The sequence below is a fragment of the Camelus ferus genome, chromosome 13, assembly GCF_009834535.1.
Source record: "Camelus ferus isolate YT-003-E chromosome 13, BCGSAC_Cfer_1.0, whole genome shotgun sequence".
Lineage (NCBI taxonomy): Eukaryota > Metazoa > Chordata > Mammalia > Artiodactyla > Camelidae > Camelus > Camelus ferus.
In genome coordinates, this window is record NC_045708.1 from 56,836,636 (window position 1) to 56,858,759 (window position 22,124).

The window sequence follows — 22,124 nt, forward strand, 5'->3', positions numbered from 1 at the left end:
AAGTTGGGGGAGGTGGGGACCCATTTCAGCTGCACGTTTAGGCTCATTGAAGGGGCCAGTCAACAAAGCTGAAAGATTTGAGATATGCTTATTTACATCAACCCATGCCTGATTTTCCAGAACTATGGTAGATGTTAAATGGGTATGTAGGCTTAGAATCTATCAGGTAATCAATATGAGTAGAGGAAGGAAAGCCAGTTTTCTTCTCTGAAGGCCATCTCCCATGGATCTTTAGAGTAGAATGAAAGGAAGTTATTTAGAGGGCATTTAACACCTGATCACTCACCAGGACTCCTGACAAAATGGATATGACAGTGCTGGGTTTGGTGCCATGTGGAAGAATGAATATGGCATGGTCCTTGCTTCAGAAGAGTGTGTAGTCTAGTAGGAGAAGATAGATACTCCAAACTTTCGTCCTCACTTGTCTGAATATGAAACACTTCCTGTTCATGGATAAATTACATTGATATTGATTAATGATAATGGAATAATATTACTTGGCATTTGTAGAATGCTTTTAACTTTCAAAGTGCTTTCCCATACTGTTTTTCCTGCCAGACTGTCAAACAAACATGGAGATGGATGGGGGCTAGGCTAAGACCAGGACTGGCCTGGGACCCACAGGAGCCTGGCTTCCACTCTTCTGAAGGGAATGCCCTTCTCTTGACATTCCTGCTTAGCCTGCAGCGTCTACCCTTCCTCTCCTTTTCCCACACTGTGCTGTCATTGTTCTGGTCTTCCTTGCTAATGCCTTGGAATTCTACATATCACGCTGAGCTCTTTGGAGCAAAGCTATTACAGAAATCTAATAAATAATAAATTTCAGTGTTCAGACAGATCAATAAAATGCATGATAAGAGGAGGCCATTATGGTGAGTGAAAAATGCACTAGAGGATGCTCACAGCATGAGTCATCCTTCAGCCAGGAGAAGCTGAGCCTCTTGAAACACCAAAGACCAAGTAGGCCATTTTGGGGCGCTTGGAAGCCTTTGTTTCTTGGTTCATCCACAGAAGGTTGTTGAAGGCCTGTCTTCTGCCAGGCCCGATGCTGGGCATTGGATATACAGAGACTTTCTGTATCCAGGAGCTCAACAATTTAGCTAAGGAGATGAGTGATGCAGCCTGAGCTCACTGTAATGTGATACCATTACCTCCGCAGACAATAAACAAAGATCTCTGGAGCTCAGAGGGGGAAGAAACCAACTATACAGAGGATAGGGGAGAGGATTTCATTAAAGTGATGACATTGGATCTCAACTGTGAAGGGTGCATAGGATTTTTTCAGGTGGAAGAATTGAAATAGATGTATGATGGAATTCTTGCTAAGGGCAGGAAAGAGCATGTGCACAAGTGCTGGATTGTACGCATACCGACATGTCTAGGGATTTGTTTTTGGTCCAGACTTTTGATCAAAGCATTTAAAGTCTTTCTCAGCCTGGGGGAGTTAGATAACCAGTCTTATCTTTCTACTCAGCCTGCTCCAATATTTTGGATTTTTACTGTTTAAGAAAATATAAGGCCCAGTAAGCAAGACATAAGCACAGAAGCAAGGAGATTCAACCTCAAGAGTGTTGGCAGGGCTGTCCTGGGCCCCCAGCTGTTTCCTGACATTCTCAGATTGGCCCAATAGAAGGAAGAATCTGAAGGAGATGATTCAGTATTACTGTTACCCTGGTCACATGGAGAGAATACATAGAAGGGCATTTTTGCCTCAATGATGCTTTTCTTTCTAATTTCCCAGTTTCCAAATATGTGGTCCAAATTAGCATCCTTGAACTTGACCTGTCAGTAATATTAATCTTCCATGGAGGAGGAGGGGAGGATGTGGAGACAGGAGCCTTGAATTCTAAAAGGAATCATCTTCCAATCATAAATTTGTTATGAAATCCAGTGCAGGGCTGAGATGAAATGCAAAGAAGGCTGTGTGCTAATAGAAGTTTCTTCTATCAGCACCTTAATCTTTTTCTTCTGGATTCTTGTCTTTTTTTTTTTTTTTTTAATTTTAATCTCCCTACTCTTTATTTCCACCTCTCAGGTGCAAATTTTTATCTTCTGTCTCATTTCTGCCTTTCCCTGTTAAGATGTCCATTGATAAGTGGATTCTGGGGGAAAAGTATATACACTTTGAAGTCACAGGTGTGTTCTAATCTATAAACTATGTTACTTGCTTAGCTACTGACCTTGGGAAAGTTACTTATCCTCTGTGGGTCTTAGTTTCCTTAAGTATAAATTGAGAAGTAAATTTGTGTCTTTAGATAATACGTTGCATAGTGCCTTGTAATCCAGGCATTCCATAAATGGTAACTATGTTGTTTATAATTTTCTGTCACTGCTAGTTCTTTTAGTAGTGGTGTGGTATACTAGAAAGAACTTGAGGTTGTGAGAGCATGCTTTCCAACAATTACTATCTGTTTGTTCCTGGACAACTTATTTAACCTTGACTAGTTTCAGTTTTTACTTTGGAAAATTGAGAAATAATACCCACTTAATTGATTTTTGTGTGGATTAATTGGGAAGACCAACATAAAACACTTAGCATGATGTTTTACATAAAAGGTGCTTTAAAATGCCAGCCTTCCCCCCGCTTTCAGGTCTGTATATAGCTCCTAACTCGCCTTACTCTTTGCTAGGATTCTTTCCCAGTTCTTGCAGAATTACATCTGGTTAGCTTTATTGAGCACTAACTGCTGCCTGACCATCCAGATCCATTCTCCTGTTCTTCTTTAGTTTGACCATCTCTCCATTTCCCAGCCTTCTTTATACTTACGTGTGATCACATGACAAAGTGTTTACCAGTGGAATATGAGTGCAGGTGATGTGTGCCACCTCCGGGTTGGCCAGTAACTTCAGACAGGTCTCCTCTGTGCTTTTCTCTCCCTTCCAGACAACTGGGGTGAGGCGTCACGAGTGACCTTGGAAGCCAGTCAGCTAAGTTGCCCTTAGCCTGAGTCCCTGAATAACTATTGATCAGAGTAAGCCCTCCACCACCACCGCTAACATACACACACACACACACACACACACACACACACAGAACTGAAACATTTGGAAATAAACTATTGTCTTTGAGCAATTTAGTTTTGGGTCTTTTTATTCTGGTGGTTTAGCCTCCCTTAATACTATTTTTTTTTTCCCTCCAATCTCCAAGTTTAAGTGAGAAAGCTGGAGAAGGCCAAACTGTAAAGCACTTTTGAAAGAGCACTGAACCTAAAAGCGGAATTGGGTTTGAGACTTGGTTTGCCCCTAACAGCTATGTGATCTTTTTATTTACTTATTCAGCGCTTCTCCTTCTTGTTGGAAAAAAGTGACGATAGTCTATGCGACTTCATAGACCATTTAACTCCTTGGACCTCAGGTTATTTACCTGCAAAATGTGTCAGAGAGTTATTGTGAATGTTAATTAGAGTAATGCATATCATAATTTTAAATTTGTAGACTCCTATAGAGCTTTACTGTCCAAAACAGTAGCCCAGCTGTATGTTGATACTGAATACTTGAAATTTGGCTAGTCTGAATTGAGATACTTTGTATGTGTAAATTATACACTGAACTTCACAGGCTTGGTACAAAAATTTTAAAAAAGAAGGTCAAATGGCTCAAAAATTTTTAATGTTGATTGCATGGAGAAGTGATAATATTTCAGATATATTGAGTTAAATAAAATACATTATTGAAATGAATTCCCTTTTTTTAATGTGGTTACTAAAAAATTTAAGACTACATGTATGACTCACATTACATTTCTATTGTACAGTGCTGCTCTAAACATTAAAGTATTATTACTTGGTAGACTCAGATATCCTCCAGTACCTCTGAATATGGCGCCTGGGTAGTGGGAACTGGGAAGCAAGGCTTCTCTAAATGGAGGTGATGGTCCTTATCTTGCTGGGCCGTTGCTGGCATTAAAGATCTTATATGTACAGGCCTGGTGTGCAGCAGTTTTTCAACAAACGGTCACAGCTGTTATTCTCCTACCTTTTCCTTTCATCCAAAAGCAGCTTGCACGCTCATCAGCGACTGGCTTTGAATTTTCTCATTAAGGAAAACATTCTTTTGTTTCCTCTTTTAAAAACCCTTCTAAAATCTATTTGCAATATCAAAGCTGAGACTGTTTTTGTTCTTCTTTACAGCTTTTTTAATGTCACCATCTTCCTAAGTATAAAGTTATAACAGCTAACCTCTCTCTGGATCTAAATGGAGGAAACTGAGAGCAATTAGCTTCTTTGGAATTAGGGAGATGGGTTTCAAGTCTAGCAATCCCTATTAAAGCCCGTTGCTTAGCTCATGCTTTTCTTAATCAAATCACTGCCTCTTAATTTTTAAAGGAAGTGGGGGGACTAAATGGGTATTACTGTAGGCCCAGAAATGTTTTACTTTTTCTTGTTTTGGGTCAAAGATCCATAACTTAGACTGTCTACATGAAGCGTGTACTTTCCAGTTCTGCTCCCTTGGAACCAAATACTTGTTTCCTCTCTTCTCTGGTCCTCTCCCCTCATCTCTCCTTCTCCTCCCTCCCCCATACATTTGCTCCTCCTCCTCTCTTTTCTTCTTTCACTTCTGTTCCATCCTTTCCCCTCTCTCTTCTCTTCTCCTCCTTTGATCACAACGATAAAGATGGAAAGAAGATGATGCATTAAGAAGACTGAGAAACTGTTACATTTGTGGCCACTCAGAAACCAGAAGTCACTAAGATCCAACACTAATACATTTCTTCTCAAAGCACTGATTTATTTTGTGTTAAAATACCTCTCAAGACACTCTTAAGGCTAGCATTTTCACCTTACTGCCTGGACAGAAACAGTTTTATATTCTTTTTTGAGGAGGTTGCCCTGAGAGATGTACATATTCAGAAATTTCTTTCTTTGTTTATATGCTTTTATTTTTATTTATTGATTGATTGATTGAGGTGTATTCAGTTTACAATGTTGCGTCAATTTCTGGTGTACAGCATGTTTTAGTCATACATACACATACATGTATTTGTTTTCATGTTCTTTTTCATTATAGATTACTATAAGATATTGAATATAGTTCCTTGTTACATACAGAAGAAACTTATTGTTTGTCTATTTTATATATAGTAGTTAATTACAAATTTCAGACTCCCAATTTATCCCTTTCCCTCTGTAACCATAAGTTTGTTTTCTATGTCTAAGTCCGTTTCTATTTTGTAAGTTCATTTGTGTCTTTTTTCTTTTTTTTTAGATTCCATTAATGTCTTTCTTCCTTTTTAAAATAACTTTACTGAGATATAATTCACTTACCATGAAATTCATCCTTTTAAATTATACAGTCCAGTGATTTTAGTGTACTCGGAGAGTTGTTCAACCATCTCCACCACCTAAGTTCTTCATTTCTTCGACCGCTCCCCCATCCCTCCCCAGCAAACAAGTGCTTATTAGAGTCTCTTCCTGTACCCTCTTCTCCCAGCTCCTGGATACTGATAATTTACTTTTGTCTCTACTGATTTACCTACTTTGGACATTTTCTATAAATGGAGTCATACAATATGTGGCCTTTTGTTACTGGCTCCTTCCACTTAGCATATTTTTGAAGTTCATTCATGTTGTAACTTGTGTCAGTACTTTATTCTATTGCCCAATATATTCCATCCTGTGGATTTACCACCTTTTATCCGTTCATCAGTTGTATTCACTTTTGGTCTATTATGAGTAATGTTGCCATGAATATTTGTGTGCAGATTTTTGTGTGAACATGTTTTCAGTTTTTTCTTGGATATATACCTGCTAGTGGGAGTACTGATCATGTGGTAACCATATGTTTCACCACCAAACTGTTTTCAGAAGTGGCTGCATCGTTCTACAATCCTACTAGAAATGTATGAGGGATACAGTTTCTCTGTGTCGCTGTCAACACTTGTTATTGCCCGTCTTTCTGATTTTAGCCATCTTAGTGAGTGTAAAGTAGTATCTCATTGTTTTGAATTGCGTTTCTCTGGTGATCAGTAATGTTGAGTACTTTTTCCATGTGTTTATTAGCCATTTTGGTATCTTCTTTGGAGGAAGGCCTTTTTGAATGCTCTGCACATTTAAAAAATTGAGTTGTCTTTTTATTGTTGAGTAAGAGTGCTTTATGTATTCTGCATTCAAGTTGCTTATCAGCTATATGATTTTCAAATATTTTCTACCACTTTTTAATGGACTGTCTTTTCACTTTCTTGATGGTATCCTGTGAAGCTCAAATTTTTAATTTTGATGAGTTCATTTAATCTGTTTTTTCTTTTGTTGCTTGTGCTTTGAGTGTCACAGCTGAGGAATCATGGCCTAATTCACAAAAGTTTCTTTTGGGATTTTAAAAATAGTGATACAAAAAAGAGGATGGTCTATAATTTCCAACCTGCCCTTGTCATTCCTCAATAGCTTCCAGACAAAGTTTTGGCTGTGCTGTCAAAGAATTGTTAAAGTCTTATTTTCATAGCAGGTCGGTGGTGCGAGGAGGGCACAGCTGCTAGGCATTTGGACACTGCAGCAATTGCCTTAATTGGGCATCCCTCACTCTCTAGTCTGGCTTGTTAATGGCTTTTTAAGCGAGACACACCAGCCAAGTGAATTAGACTACTTGGCAAGTCAGTTCTTGCTCACTTGGAAGCGTTAATCCATGGAAAATAAGCAGAGGCCTTCAGCCAAGAGGAAACCTGAATTTCATTTGCAGAGGTGAAAGAGAAAGAGCTGTTGTCTGTGATCTCAGAAGCTTCCAGGTACACTTCTAAGGGCTAGCCTGGAAAAAGGTCTTCTTATCTGACTGTTCTGTCTCCACCACTCTTCTTCAATTCAGCGAGAATGCTTCTTAGTGGCAGCAACATGGCTGTGAGGTGAGCAGTGGAGGGCTGTCGTGATGCCCACCCTAAGGAGCTTCTACTCATTGGAGGGAATAGAAAATACACATATAAAATGGTTAGAAATCATTCAATAATAATGGAAGATACTTTCTATTTGCTCAACTTTGTGTATTACGGCTTCAGTCAACCACTCTACAATTTCTTCTCTCAGAGAACAGTGAAAGTCACCAGTAACATACTAGTTGTCAAATCTGATGAAATTCCAAATCAGTATTTACAGCCTTGACCTTTCTCCTGGGCTCTACCCTGAATTTCCACCTGTCAATCACAGATATCTACCTAGAAGTCTTGGCTGTGCAAGTTCACACATCTAAAGCTGAACTTCTTTTCTCCCTTCTTTCTCACATCTTCTGCCCTCATCAGTCTATTCTATTCCTTTGATCATAACAAAACCACCTACCCTAATTACCAAATTCTCCTATTCTCACCCCAGTGGCACCAGTTCTATTCTATTTATGTTTCTTCCTTTCCAGCCCCATTGTCTTAGTTCAGATTTTGATGAACTCTTTCCTGGAAATTACAATATAAAGCTACTCCTCACCCAGTTTCTCCCCTAGTCATTTGTCTACATTTCTGCCAAAATTACTTTTCAAAACCATGAACCCTATCCTGCCAATCCTTTGTTCGCTTCTTCAGTAACTCTCACAGCCTGGAGAATAAAGTCAACTCTGTGCAGCTTATATAGACCTATTAATTCTTGCCTCCCTTTCTAGCCTGATCTTACAGACTCTGAATTCCTCTGTGTTCTCTGAGCATACTGTGGTCTTCTGTACATCCACACTTTTGTCTACTCTCTTCCCCTGCCTGGAGTGGCCTTTCTCTTGCTTCTCCGCTCAGACCCAAAATTAACCTGAGAGAGTCTTCCTTGAGACCCATGGCACCTTACGTTGATTTCTGTTATGATTCTTAAACTGTTGTGATTAGTCACAAGTTTCTCTCTTGCTCCAGTCCCTCTCTTGCTTTTTCCAGAGCATCCTTCAATCCCTTGCTCTCCTTCCTCAATCTTTCTCTATCCCTCAACTCTACTTATAAACCTGTCCGATCCTGGATAAGCAGAGACTGTCTTGCCTGAGCACCTAATATAGTGTCTTACTCAGAAAAGATGTTACAAAAAGGTCCTAATGAATGAATTTACCAACTCAAATATGATTAACACTACTCTCCTCACCCACCTAAAGGCAGCTGTGTCCAAATTTCAAATTAGTCTGCAGTATGGTTGAAGTGCTTTTCATGTGTTTTTTTGTTTTGTTTTTTGTTTTTTGGTATGGTGAGGAGATTTATTACGTGGGTGTAACAAAAAACATAAAAGTCAAACGAGAGAAATTTAGTGATGCTAAACTGGCCATAGAGGGCCAAAGGCCAACCTTGAGTGGCTCATCTGGTCTTGTACCTGGTACAGCAGCTTCTGTAACTGCTGTTCACAGTCCCATAGAGATAGTTTGTGGGATGGGTGGCATTGCAGGGTAGTAATTATGTGGACACTGGGATTTGAATCCAGGCTTAGAGGTCTCATTCGTGGTCATCCGCCTAACTGGTCTGAACCTCGGTACCTACCACTGTGATATGAAGCAAGCACCTCCCTCAAAGGTTTTGTAGAAATAGCTAGGATGATATGTATGCTGTGCTTAGCGAAGTCCTTGCATGCAGTTGTCAAATGGGAGCTATCTCTTGTGTATGTTTGAAAAGGTATGTATGTATTATTTAACTAGTCTGGAAAAAAATATAGATAGTATTTCTAATACATTTGACCCAGTTCCCTTAAAATTTTAAATTTTTTGAAACTGGAGACCAGGATTGCATTCCTGAATGCTACTGGTGCTGAGAGAGATGTGCAGTTAAAGTGTGAACTGAAATTGTGCAAAGTGAAATTCGTCCTAGAATTTATATCCTTGGGGGTATTTAAATAGCAATGTCCAAGGCTGTAAACACAGCTAAGAAATGCTGTTATTGCATTTAAGAATCTCCTTTCTGTAATATTAAGACATCTTGATTTAATTGGCAAGCTGCTCAATGATAGCATTCAATTTAAATGAGGTTTGTGGAGTGGGAGATCATAAGGCAATCTCTCATGGATCAAAGATTGCTGATGAAGTCTACCTTATTGCCGTGTGTCAGAAATTAAATCACTGTCTTCTGTCATGAGCCGATCAATCCAATTCTCTTTTTGATGGTAGAATGCTGGGGGGAGGAGTAGAGAAAGTGAGTATATAAAATATTCGAGTTTTACCACTTCTGTATTGTGCTGCTTACTTTATGATATTGGAAGGGCTCTGTCTCGCTGTACTGGGGTATTATCAAGTCAGCATTTTCATATGAAACAAAAATACAGACACATACACACCTGCACATACCCTAAGGCCAGACAGCTGAAGAAAATAAGAATATAGAGAGAAGTGTAATTTTGTCTTAAAAAAATTCCAGGAGCCTTGGCTTCCTCTGTTTAGAATTATTTCCAATTTAAACTTTATTCTGCATTGTCCATCTATCAGTAAATTGCCAACAAATTCCCGTTCTGAAAAGGAAGTAGCAGTGAGTGTTTGCTGAGTTCCCTGAAGTCCTGGAGAAAAAAATAACTGTCATTGATGTCTTCAGGCTTGCATGACGATGGAGGAGCTCGTTTACAATGTGAAGCCTTTCACTGCTAAAGCTTCCCATGAACCTGAACTGATACAGAAGCCAAGCTGTTTGAGAACATGGCAGAAAGAGATTGATTATGTCAGCACCCCATGTCTTGAAAATGTGAAGCATCAGGCTTCCTACTATATTGTAAGACCTTGCTAGAAGGTATCTCAAATCTGGTCAAATTACAGAAGTTTTTTTTACTGTTTCTAACTTAACATGGACTTAATTGGAGTATACCCTCCATGGAAAATTATGGATGCAATTACATTAACCCTGGTCACTATAGTGACGTACACCTATAAGCTTGGCTGAAAATACCATAAGGCAGGCAAACTAGGCATCATTTACTCTTTTAGCACAGGAGGCCCCCTCTTTGCAGAGCATTCTGACTTTTGTTGTTTCCAGTATTCTAGCGGATGGCATCGGTTCTTGGGGTAAAATTAGTTCCCTGTGCCCTGACTTGCAGTCATTCAGTGGGATTCTGTGTAAAGATGGTGTGTGCAACACAGATCTTGGGGTCCTTCAAAGGACTTTCAAAGCCTCTCAGTGGCCAATCAGGAGTTAAGAGGGAAATGGTGGTAAATGAGGTAGAAGCCCTCTGTGAATGAAGTAATGGTCTGGAAGGGGCTATAATTTTGGATTCTTATTCTGTTAATTTTCTCTGTTACCTTGGCAAATGACTTTATTTCTCTGCCTTTGCAGAGAAAAGGTCCCTGCTTTTGTAGGAAGGAATCATGCAAATGGTCATACAAAACCTTGAAACCATAAAATGCTGCAGAGATGCTAAATATACCCCATTTAGGATGTGATTTTCCTCTGTTCTTCAGACTGTTTCTATTTCTAGGCATAAGTGGATCAGAGGAGAATAGTACTCTGATGCTCTAAGAAGGAAATGAGTGTTAAGCTGGATATTGGTGTGCACAGCTACAATTAAGGAAGCTGCCGTGGCATTAGTGACTCACCCTTCATCAGGATGGCAAAGCTGTCTCATGCCGAGGTTTTGATTTTTCTCCCCTGTTCAGTCTGTTAGAAGTCTCTCTTTTGTGATAGGAGAAAATGGCAATTATCCTCCTCTTGTGTTGTTTCCATTTTTGGTAAGCAGTGGGCAGAGTTTACATTGGGTAAAATTTCAAAGGCTGTTTTTGTGAAAAATCATTCCCTCTTGAAATGACAGATTGGTAGGGGAGAGACTCTAGTTGGCTTTTATTTCACCAGGTTCAACTGTCTCCAAAGGCTAAATTTAATGACTGTCCCATAGACAGACATTGGGTATCCAGTTATTGTCAGATCTGCCTGTGAATTTCTACTGTACTGAATTTTACATTAAGCTGTTTTTGTCCTATGATGTTGACTACACAACTGTGTGGATTGCATCACCTGTGTCAGTTTCATCGCCCTTCTCCTCCCTTATACCACGGAGTTGTTTGGGCTTGCTAATGCAGGGTTAGCTTGAACAAATTACAGTTAAATGATAAAATTTGTAGGAAAAGCGGTGCACGCTGAGGCTACCTGTATGCAGATTTTGGATTATCTGCTCTTTTGCTTAATCTATTCTATAGGGTACTTTTCCATTGAACTTCATGTCTGGAGAGAGAGAAAACAAGATTGGGAGTGAAATCTTGCAGAGGTTGAAAACTGGCCGTGTAAGGCTGAATTCTTCCTCTGTATTCTGTTCAATTGTTACAGATTTAAAGACTACTGCTTTTAAGTGGCTTTCCAGTACAGTGCTACAGTCCCCATTGCTCCTTCATGTCTTACACTCTGCCTGTTTCACTGTTTTATTGCCTTCTACTCCCTGACTGAATTTGAGTTTACAGCCCCTGTTGAGAGACTCATTCCTACTAGGAAGCTCTGTGTGTCTATGCTAAGGGTTTGATTATTTTTCTCTTGTATGGCAGGAAAGGCTATCTATATATCCATACCAGAACAATCATTGGAAACTAAAGGGGTTAAAAAAAAAAAACAAAAACAAGGACAAACGCAAAAGGCAGTAGAGGGGAAGGAGAAATGGAGAGCTGCTATTCAACAGGTATAATATTTCAGTTTTGAAAAATGATTAAGTTCAAGAGGTCTGCTGTACAACATTGTGTGTATAGTTAGCAATGCTGTGTTGTATACTTAGAACACTGTTGAGAGGGTAGATCTCATGTTAAGTGTTCTTACCGCAATAACAATAATAAAAAAACAAAAGGCAATATTTAAAAGTCAGGAAAATAGTGATATAAGGAAACTAAAATAGAAATCAAGTACCTTATTTCTATGAGAACTCTTAAAAAGGAAAAGTGAAAAACAAAGTATAATGATACAGGGTAAAAGGTGGAATTAAAGAATTAAAAAAAGTCTCAGCGGTAAAATACACCACACACACACACGGTAAGTCATAAAGATGTTATTAGGAAAAGCTATAAGAGGTCCCAAGTCTAACTTATTTAACTAGCCTGGAAAAAATATAGGTACTTATAATATAAAACTTGGCAAAATTGAAACTATCTCATTTTAAAGGTAAAAATTAAGGTACTTTAAAATAGTTTAAAAATATATTTCTACCTCATGTACATCTGACTTGTTATTACAAGCATTAAATTACCTTTGTGATTTTAAAAAAGAAAGGAAAAAAGTAATAGTCTTCTTGCCCTCTCTTCAATTCTACTTCTTTGAAACAGCATTGCTGAGCAGATTGCAAATCCATTCACTTTTTAAAACTGTAGTAATTTTTAAAGATAATCTTCATGTAAGAGAAGGCCAGCTATTAGAAATATTCCCTAGTCATAACAAAAAGACACTGAAACTCAGAGACAGCAGAGACCCCCATTATGGGTGCAAAGAGTAGGGGTGGAAAGAAAAGAAGCTAAGGAAGTGAACGCTGCACAAGCTGCTTTCCAGCAGGGTTGGTATATATTAGAGTGGAGTCAAAAGTGGCATCCTACTGCTTCCATGAGTTTAAATTGTATCAACCAAAAATAAAACAGAAGACAATTTAAAAAATTAGAATTTGGAGGATACATGTGGGTAGGTTAGAGCTGTGTACGTGTGTTCCTTTAAGTAAGATTCAAAAATGTCTCCTTTTGGTACTTATTATGGGCTCATAAGATGGCAGCACGTATCTCCAGTGAAATGGTTTGGAGTATATCATAAAGTTCTGGAAACATAAAATTACTTGTTTTTTTTCCTTCAGTCTTCAGGAGGCTTGAGAACAAGTGCTGTGTAAGTTATAAACAGGACACACTGAACAGCGATTTCACAGGAATGGGAAAAATGTCTCAGCCACAAAAGTGAAAATCAGAGTAACCTGAGGAGGCGTTCACAATGCTTTGAATATCCTGTCCATAGCCAGGGCTACTGATTATATTTCTAAAGAAACTTACAAAACCAGATGCCTGGCTGGCAGTTGATTTTGATGAATCTCCAGATCTTAGCAATTTGAAAACCTGACAGTTGTCAAAAGTAGCTAGTTATTATGAGTGAGAGAGGAAATTTTCTTATCTGTTGCAAATATAGAACCATTTCAGGCAGGCATTGCATTCTAATGTTGAGTTTATAAAGAAGATTTCAGAGCATATGGTTTAAACCTCCAGTTTTTAAAAGTGATAGTTAATTGTCTTGGATGTTGGGAGGTATTTTAATACCTATACTTCATGAATATGGTTTTATTATCACCAGTCAAAAGTGTCTTGATAGTTCTTAATTTAAAGAAATTCATTTTACATTGCCAAGAATTCACACCATGACACTGCAATAGCTTATAATAGTGGTTCTGAAGCCTGGTGTGCATAAGAATAATTTGGATGGACTTGTTAAATATGCAGTCACCTGGGTCCCTCCCCACTCCTGGAGATTCTGATTTAGTACATCTAGGGGTAATTCAGGCCTCCATGGGCGATTCTGAACCATAGTCAGGTTTGAAGAACACTGGTTTGGATAGCACCTGATTTAGCTCAAAGAATTTCTCAGCAATAGTAGCCCCTCATACTGCAGTGTATGTTCCAGTAAATCTTGCCCATTTGCCCTTTCATTGCCCCAGTTGAGTCTCAGCTTATGCTCTGTCCCTGTCTCTTTGGCCTAAATCCACTGATCACTAATGAAAGCTGGTAGCTTCTAAAATAGGCCAAGATTCACAGTTGATATCAGCCGAGAAAGAATGACAGGTTATTCTGCTGTGATAGAAACCTAATGATGTTATTTTATTTTTTGTCCAATATCTTTGCACCTTTGGGTGCTTTTCCTTTCATTAAGTTGAAGCTTATGCAGAATCCCGCTCTATAATGTAAAGCAGGTGAATGTGGAGCTCTTTGGCCGGCAGCCCTGCCCATCTGGCCTCACTCTGACGCAGATGCTGGTGTTCAGGCGCCTCTCATGAACCTGCAAACTGCTGTGACCTTTAAGCTTTTGTGTCCCACCTAAAGGCAATAAGCATATTGCAGTGGCTTTCTCATGTGTAAATTGTCTAGTGGAACTGGTATGTTCTCAAAGTAGAATTGATCCTTAGCTAAAATGATTTATATGTGATCTACAGTGTTTTTGTTATTGTAAACCTATCTCCAACTTTTATATTGAAATTCAGTTGTGAAGTAGGATGAGGTGTTAATTTTTTTTGGAAGAAGGCATTCATTCAATACATATTTAATAAGTACTTTCTATGTATGATACAGTTCAGTTTAAACATGCCATGTACATCCTTACAAAATTGCATAATCTTTATTTCATTTTTATTCAATTTTGAAAAAAATTTTTATTGAAGGATAGTCAGTTACAATGTGTCAATCTCTGGTGTACAGCATAATGTTCCAGTCATACATATACACACATATATTCATTTTCATATTCTTTTTCATTAAAGGTTATTACAAGATACTGAATATAGTTCCCTGTGCTATACAGAAAAAAATTGTTTTTTATCTAGTGTTATATATAGTAGTTAATATTTGCAAATCTTGAACTCCCATTTTATTCCTTCCCAGCCCTCTCCCCTCAGTAACCATAAAATAAATTGGAAGGCCAAATATTCTCATCTAATATTGTTTCTTCAGGCCCTTACTTCCTTAGCTTTTTAAAGAAATGGGCACCTTTAGCACAGATGGGTTTATATCTAGATGATAATTCCAGAGCCATCAGTGCTTCAGGTTGCTGGGGAAGGAAATCAATTTTATTGTCACTTGAAGGCTCCCCTGGGATGAAGCAATATTGGAGGAAGCCATGCAGTCTAGAGTGTCGACTTTTCAGAGATTTGGAGTTTGCTTAAAAAATAAATGATCTCTGACTTAAACTTCTTCTGAGTACTTGCTATATATAGGATTCTGTGGAAGGGTTGGGTGTGCATGGCATTGTAAGATGTGGCTCAGCCCACAGAGGGCTTGCAGTCTAGCTGGAAATAAAGATCTAGAAGTAAGAAAACACAATGAATCCAAATGTAGGGTTTGAACTCTACATAATGCACAATGCATAATGTGATTGAAGAGAGAGAAATCACTAGATTACACAGCAGACCTAGAAAAACTAGTTAGTTGTTTTGGACATACTTGTGACCCTGAGGATTTACTTCCTCCAAAATTTTCTAGTGAAATGAAGGCACCAAAGATCTCTAAACTCTATCAAATGTGATGGGAGTGTCTTATTTCTGTGAGAAGATTTATAGCCTGTTTTCTTGTCTTATATGCTATAAACAAAACCTCATTCAAGAAAGTAAAACATGAATGTATGTTCTGAATATAGAATTATGATGCTCAACTCAAATGGCCATGATTTCTTTTAGGAGATAGAGAAGTTAAATTTGTAGGTGAGAAGCATTAGAATGAAATGCTCTAGGTTACCATTTGCTTACAAAAAATTAGAAGCAGCTGTAGCAGTGGAAACTTCTAATGGCAGAAGAAATCAAATGCTAGATACAGTAGGAACTAAGGGCTTAATAGACCTAAATGGAAGATGATGTAGCTGGCAAGAGCTTGGGCTCGGGGGAGAGACTGTCTGGGTCTGAACTGTGGCTCATCACTGCCTGGGAATGGTTACGTAACCTCTTCTAGTCTGCCTCATGTGCTGGTATCTGTCACGTGAATTGCTGGGTAAAGCACTCAGCATAGTGCCTGGCACCTAGTCAGTGCTCAGTGTGTTAGCTGTTAATATCACCACCACCACCACCACCACCATTCTCTAGTAAGAATTAAGCCCTTCTGTCTTGGATACCTAATCTAATACCAGTGCCTCCTTTAAATAGTTTAAAAGCAGCCGGCACTCCATAGATTGTGGTGGGGAAATTGTAAGTGAAATGAGGGCTGTGACCTATATGATATTGGCAGTAATACCTCTCTCTGTTAGTGTATACATACACAGCCTGAAGCTGAATTTAATTAAACTTGGGCAGTAGCATTTTCACTGTTGATAAGCTTGTATTTATCTGCTCTGGTTTACGAAGCAGCTGGGGTTGTCCAAAAATCTAAGACTCTCTTTCCAAATTTGAAATTTTCTCCTTTATTAGTTGCTCTAGAACCTACAGCAGTACTCCAGAGGGTAAGTGGAGACTGGTTTGTCTGTCCTCCTTTCTCATTCTCTTCCCTCATTTTGCTTCTTTCTTTCTTTTTGCAACTGAAGCATGAAATAACTGGGCTGTGCCCGTCGAGCTAATTACCTCACCTGCTTCGGGGCTTTAGGGCCCAAAGACCTGTGGGTGATCTGTGATCATAGCAAACAGGAAGCCTTGGGGACCATGCTTCACATCTGAAATCATTCTAGTTTGAAAATGTGGGAGGGAAGCGGAGCAGCTTGAGAATAGCATGTGTCTGCCTAATCAGAAGATGTCGAAATGGAAAGATGTTGGAATAGAAAATCAAATGTCATTTATTCATCAGCCCACACTTCCACAAGTACCTTCCTGGAAGCCTTAGCATATTCCTTGTGGTGGTGGCCTTTTAAATGTCAATCTGCAGAAGGATTTCTGTTTTTAGCAAAGGCTGATCTCAAAGGCAGTTAGATAATAAAGTAACAGCCACCACTTACTGAGCGCTTGCTATGTGCCAGGTACTGTGTTCAGAACTTTCTTTGCATTATCTCATTCAATCAGGACAAAAGCCCTATAAGGTGCAATGTTATTATCCTCATTTTGTAGCTGAGATAACTGAGATTTAGAGGTAAGTAATGCGCTCAAGGTCACACAGGTAGTAAGTCCCAGGTGATACATGAACCTGGATCTGTCTGCTTACAAAGCTTGTGTCCTTAACCTCTTGTCTATACTCTTCATGTATGTTTCATGGGGGTACAGTTTCTACTAAAAGGGTATTTCAGTTTTCAGAGAAATTAGGATAGGTCTAAAGAAAATTAGGTACAGATTCGGATTAAATTCAGTATGTTCATCTCTTATTCCCCTTGGGTTCACTTTTTCATTTAATGATCCTTTTAAAAAAGGGATTCTTTTAACTACTTTTTAAAAAAGTACCATGAACATCCATCTAGGTTAATAGATATCTTAATGGCTGCATGATATAGTTTGGATACACTGCAATTTATTCAATCATTCTTTTATTGCTGGGCATTCACATTCTTCCAGATTTTTGCCAATTAGATAAATTTTACATCTGAAAGCTGCCGTTGTCTGTATCTCAGTAGCTATGTGATAAAAATTGGAAATTGGTGATGCCTGCACAATCAGGAAGTGCAAGCCCAGTGGTGGGCACGTAAGTGCAGAGTCAGCCGGATCCGGGTCCTGTCACCCACCTGCTGTGTGACCTTGGACAAGCCGTCCAACCTCTCTAAGTCTCGGTTTCTTCATGAAAAATTAGAGAAATGCTGTTGTTCTCAAAGAATAACTGAGAGGACCAATGGAATACTGTGTGCAGAGGCCTTAGCACAGAGCTGGGTGTGGAGCAGGTGCTACACAACAAGGGCAACCAGGTCGCCAGGACCCAGCAAAACGTCCCCTAATTAGAACTAGGACATGAGTTCTCTGAGGGCACGACTGGACCATGCCATTCATCTTTGGGCGTGGTGCATAACAGAGACTCAATAAATATTTGTCGATGAGAGAGGTTTGCAAACTTACTACTGTTCTGGGCAATATTTGCCTCTTCTTTCCAATATCTTTATTCTAACAATTGCTGAACCACATTTTAAGAGTGTCTGGGATGGAGAACTTCCAGCGGTTTAAATAGTTTTACCGAGGAAATGTTTTCCACATGGAAAGAGGACAGGGTGAGATTTATAGAGGTCTTGACTCACAATTTTCATTTGCCCAAACCATGTGTTTATGACTCCAGTGTCTGCGCTCTTAACCACTAAGCCACAATGCTGTAATAATCATGATGTGATGATAGCTAATATTTACTGAACATGTACCATAGGCCAAAAAATATGCCCAGGACCATTTACCAACTATCCCCTAATCAACACAGCAATCTTATGAGGAATATACCCTAATTATCCCCATCTTATTCTTGAGGAAAGCGGGAGTCATTGAGATGTGTCAGATTTTCCCAGACTGGTGGGGCCAGAACTCTGAACCAGCTCTGCCCAGCATCAGAGCCACATGCTAATTCCATGCCATGTTGCTATAACTGTGTATTACTGGGCTCAGTGTTTATGGAAATTGGTATTTATAAAGATATGGGAATATTCACTATAATATTTATGGTATTAAAAGAGGGATTTACAGAGAGCTAATGTAGGAGAGTATTGCTTTGTCTTCCTTGATGCTGCTTCTTTGATGTTAATATTTGGATCATCTAAGCAACTGACTTGTAATCAATCTGTGTCAACTAAGCTGGGGTAAGATGAAAACAGTATTCAAGAGACTGGTCTGGCTACTTTGTGTAGGGTGAGGTAGAGGTGGGAAAAGCTGGAAAGGAAGACAGAAGCTAAGACACTGTTGCATCCTTAGGCATGAAGTAAGGAAATCTGGGATGAGAGAGATGTTAGTGGAAATAGAAACAAATCAGAAATGTGAAAAGCATTTGTGGTAGGACTTGAAGCGGGGAGTAATTAGACCTTCATCCCGCGGTGGATTGTGGGGAGGGGGCGCTCGGTTCATCATCCTTCAGGATGTCATGTGTCCCTGCAGGTCGGAAAGATATGCCTGAGCATCTCCTATTTTCTCTTTCAAAATTTTAGGGAATATTCACCGGTGGTATTTCCTGACCTCCCGGAGTGACGTCTTTCATGTCCTGGGTGAGGAAGCACTTTATTTTATCTGAGGCTCACTGTGTCCAGAGTTATGTGGTGATCTGAAGGCCATATCTGTGAGGATCCTATCTAAAAGTATCTCAGCCAAGGGATCTCAGAAACAGCATCTTAGCTGAGCCACCCGTGTTCCAGACCTGATCTTCAATCTTATGAGTATAGAAAATCATTATCTTCAGGTCACCCAGTTCAGTCTCTGCCTCATGAAAACTAAATTGAAAGAACAATATAGAGGTTATGGTTCCAGTCATTTGCCATTTTTAACTGTGTAGCCTTGGGTGGGTTACTTAATCTCTCTCAGCTTGTTTCCTCAAATTAGCATGGAATCTTCCTTGTAAGATACTATGTTGACTAAATGGGCCCATGTGTGTAAAGTGCTTACAGTGGTGCTTAGGGCATAGCAAGTGCTTGATAAATATTATATGCTGGATATTATCATGACTGATCTGTAAATCAGAATTAACTTTCATATGGTATCCTTTTAATAGGAGCATTAAAATTTACATCCCTATATCAAGGGCTCTCTGTGCCTTCCCTCACCACCTCTATCCTCTACCCCATTCTCTTACTGAGGTTACTGGGAAACTGTATTTTTGATCAGATGGTAGCTCAAGGAACATGGAGTCAACAAAGAAAGGAGATCATTTAGGCTTGGAATCCTGAAGCTCTGGGAAAGTAACAAAATATTCCAGCCTCACAGTAGCAGTTACTTTTTGGTAATGGAATTGGTTTAGTTTTCTCAGCTCCAGTGTCTCCTTCGTTTGGACACTGCTGGTTAAACATGTTTTGCCCCTGTGAACATCATGTTTCTCTAATGCTTATCCCTGGCAATTGACATTTTCTTTCTGCTGATGTGTTAGCAGTACTCATTAAGCCAAAGTCAGGGATACCCTTCTTGTGGGCCTGGGAAGTGCTCTCTTATCTGTTGATTAGCTCTTGCAATGGCTTACCATTATGATACCATTGTTATTTTGTACAACATACAGAAACCATTCCATACTCATGAAGCTGGAAGGAACCACAAAAATTATCTCTGTCCCCCTCATTTTACAGATGAGGAAACTAACTTAAGTACTAGTCTGAAATTCTATTCGAACCAGCAGAGGATGTGTCTGGAGGGAGTTGGGGTTAGCTCTAGGCAGCCACATCAGCATAATAGTAGTAGCTTCAATTTTTCTTCATACTGCAGTGAATTCATTTGTTATAATGAGCCTATCTATCTATATATATTATAGCCATCAAATTATCTTCAGTAACTAGATAGGTGTTATTAGTTTAAACCTCTAAGACCCATAGAAATATTTCGGTTCACTAAGCACGTCTGCCATATGCACTTAAGGAGATTCTTCACTGAATGGTAATTGTAGTAACTGCTGCCCTGCTCTTGTAATATCTTCTATAAAAATAATAATTTGTGCTTCAAATGTCTGTTTCTGTGAGTTGCTCAAACTACTCTGCAGGAATCACTTACTTAAATCCATCCTTCAAGATGGTGTATGGAATAGTTTATTGTGGAGTGGCTTAGGAGGAGATGGGGACGAGTGCCAGGAGCTTCTGAAATCCACACCAAAACCTCATCTTGTTCGGATGTGATCCTTATTCGTCACGTTAGAATAAGAACTTAGGTGTTCAAAGCTATTTCACATTAATTGGGTTAATAGATTCTCATTCAACTCATCAGAAATAGTAGCAGTGGATATTGTGTCAGGTGATTAAAACAAGATAGGGAATCCAGTTTTGGCCCTAAAACCACCAAACTGATTTCTGATGAAACCATACCCCAAGACTCTTGACTATAACTCTAAATGTTTTGTCTACCAGATTATGTTACTTAGAGAATGTTTTCCATGTGTGTTACTTTTAAGGAGTGGCCTTTATAACTCTGGAATACAAAACATAAATGACCTATTTCTCATTATATGAGGCCAGTTAACTCAGGAACATCAGGAGGCCATCTACAGCATGCAGAAGATACAACTCAATGCCATTTTGCTCCAGGAATGTTTATATAGGTGATATTTGACTGTGGCAACTGCTTTGAAGAAAGAAGGAAAGCCATTTTGGCTAGAGTAAGCTCAGTTAAAAATTGACACATCAGGTTTCAGTGTGTCATGTTTTTTTGTTTGGCACAATCCAATTTTTGGACACCAATTACGATTGCATTGGCCGTCAAGGTTACCTGCAGGCAGGTCATGATAGTTATGTGGGATGGTGATGCTTGCACAGTATTGTGGTCTAAGCATGTTATGGGATAATGCAATAGCAATAGCATTGCTAACCATTTATAATCAAGACCATGAAATTCAATTATAACAGTTCACTTCAATGCACAAATATTGCGTTGCTCATCCATGTTGTTATTTTTCCTTCTTCTCTATGTTTTTCTTGTCTCTACTCCTCCTCGCATTGGTAGGCTGTGAAAACATAAGTGTCCACAAGTGCAGCCACATTTTATGCGAGTTCTTCACCACAAGTGTATACTTTCATCAAAGTTAAAGTGAAATAAGAGTGAAAATAAGACACAGAACATTCTACTTATTGGTTCTATGGCTGATGTTCATTGAATTCATTCCTGGGTATAAACATGGGGATTTTGGATTTAGGCAGACCTGGGACAGATCCTGGACCAGAGATTTACTTCCTGAATGGCCTTGTTCAAGTCAGTTTCCTTGTCTGTATAAAATGAGGAGGATAATGCTTGCCTTATAGCGTAATTATAAGGGTTAGATGAAAGTGTATATGAAGTCTCAAGGTTGGGACCTAGAATAGAATATTTCTCAATAAGTGTAAGTTTCAGCGTTTCTCAAATCATTGAATGCCTGAGTATCACCTGCAGTATTTATGAAAGTGTTTCCTTTTTCTTGTGCTCACAGCCATCCTCCTCCAAGGATCTGGGGACAGTAGGTCTAGTTAGGGCCCAGGAGCCTGCAGTTTCACAGGTAGATGGTCTGAGAACCATAGTTAGGAAAATTGTGCTTGAGGTTCTAAGCAAATGGGCTGTATAACGAGCTCTTCAAACTTTTCTGGGTTATGATCAAGTTCCCTCAACTTTTCAGGGAAAGAAATTGTAACTTTCAGGGCTCACTTCACCAACTGCAAATAGCTAGCAGCAGAAAATTGGATGTTGTGGGATTTGTTTATTTGTTCACCATATGCTATTGAGCAAACCCTGTCCCAGCTGCAGGGAACCCAGTGAGAGACAAGGCAGGCATGGAGGCAGAGAACTAAATGGTTTCCTTTTCCTGGGCGCCCAGGGCTCCACTTCCCAGGACATCTCTTCCTCAGCATCGCAATGACTCCCTCAAGTAGGTCTGTAGATTCAATTCCCCACTTGCCAGGACTCCTGTTCTCACTCCAGAAAGATACTGGATCTCAAAGGAAGTTGTTTCAGAGGAAGTAGAACTGTGAACCTCTGCTTGGGACCAGACCCTGCTTTCCTGGCTAAGACCAGATTTACTTGTTCTCCATCAGCAGTGGAGCCAGG

At 39.3% G+C, this 22,124-nt stretch overlaps 1 protein-coding gene across 19 annotated transcripts in view; it reads left to right on the top strand.

The window, feature by feature from the left end:
* ST6GALNAC3 (ST6 N-acetylgalactosaminide alpha-2,6-sialyltransferase 3) overlaps positions 1 to 22,124 on the top strand; it is a 545,718-nt gene that overhangs the window by 145,974 nt on the left and 377,620 nt on the right. Inside the window, exon 2 of one of the 19 annotated variants that reach the window (XM_014561166.2) lies at positions 18,572 to 18,628. The exons of 17 other annotated variants lie outside the window; for them this stretch is intronic. In XM_014561166.2, the coding sequence (XP_014416652.1) occupies positions 18,620 to 18,628 (9 nt within the window). In that variant the 5' untranslated portion in view covers positions 18,572 to 18,619. Of the gene's footprint in view, positions 1 to 17,940; positions 18,629 to 22,124 lie in introns of those variants that run through there. One more of the 19 variants, XM_032494594.1, reaches the window with a different exon arrangement.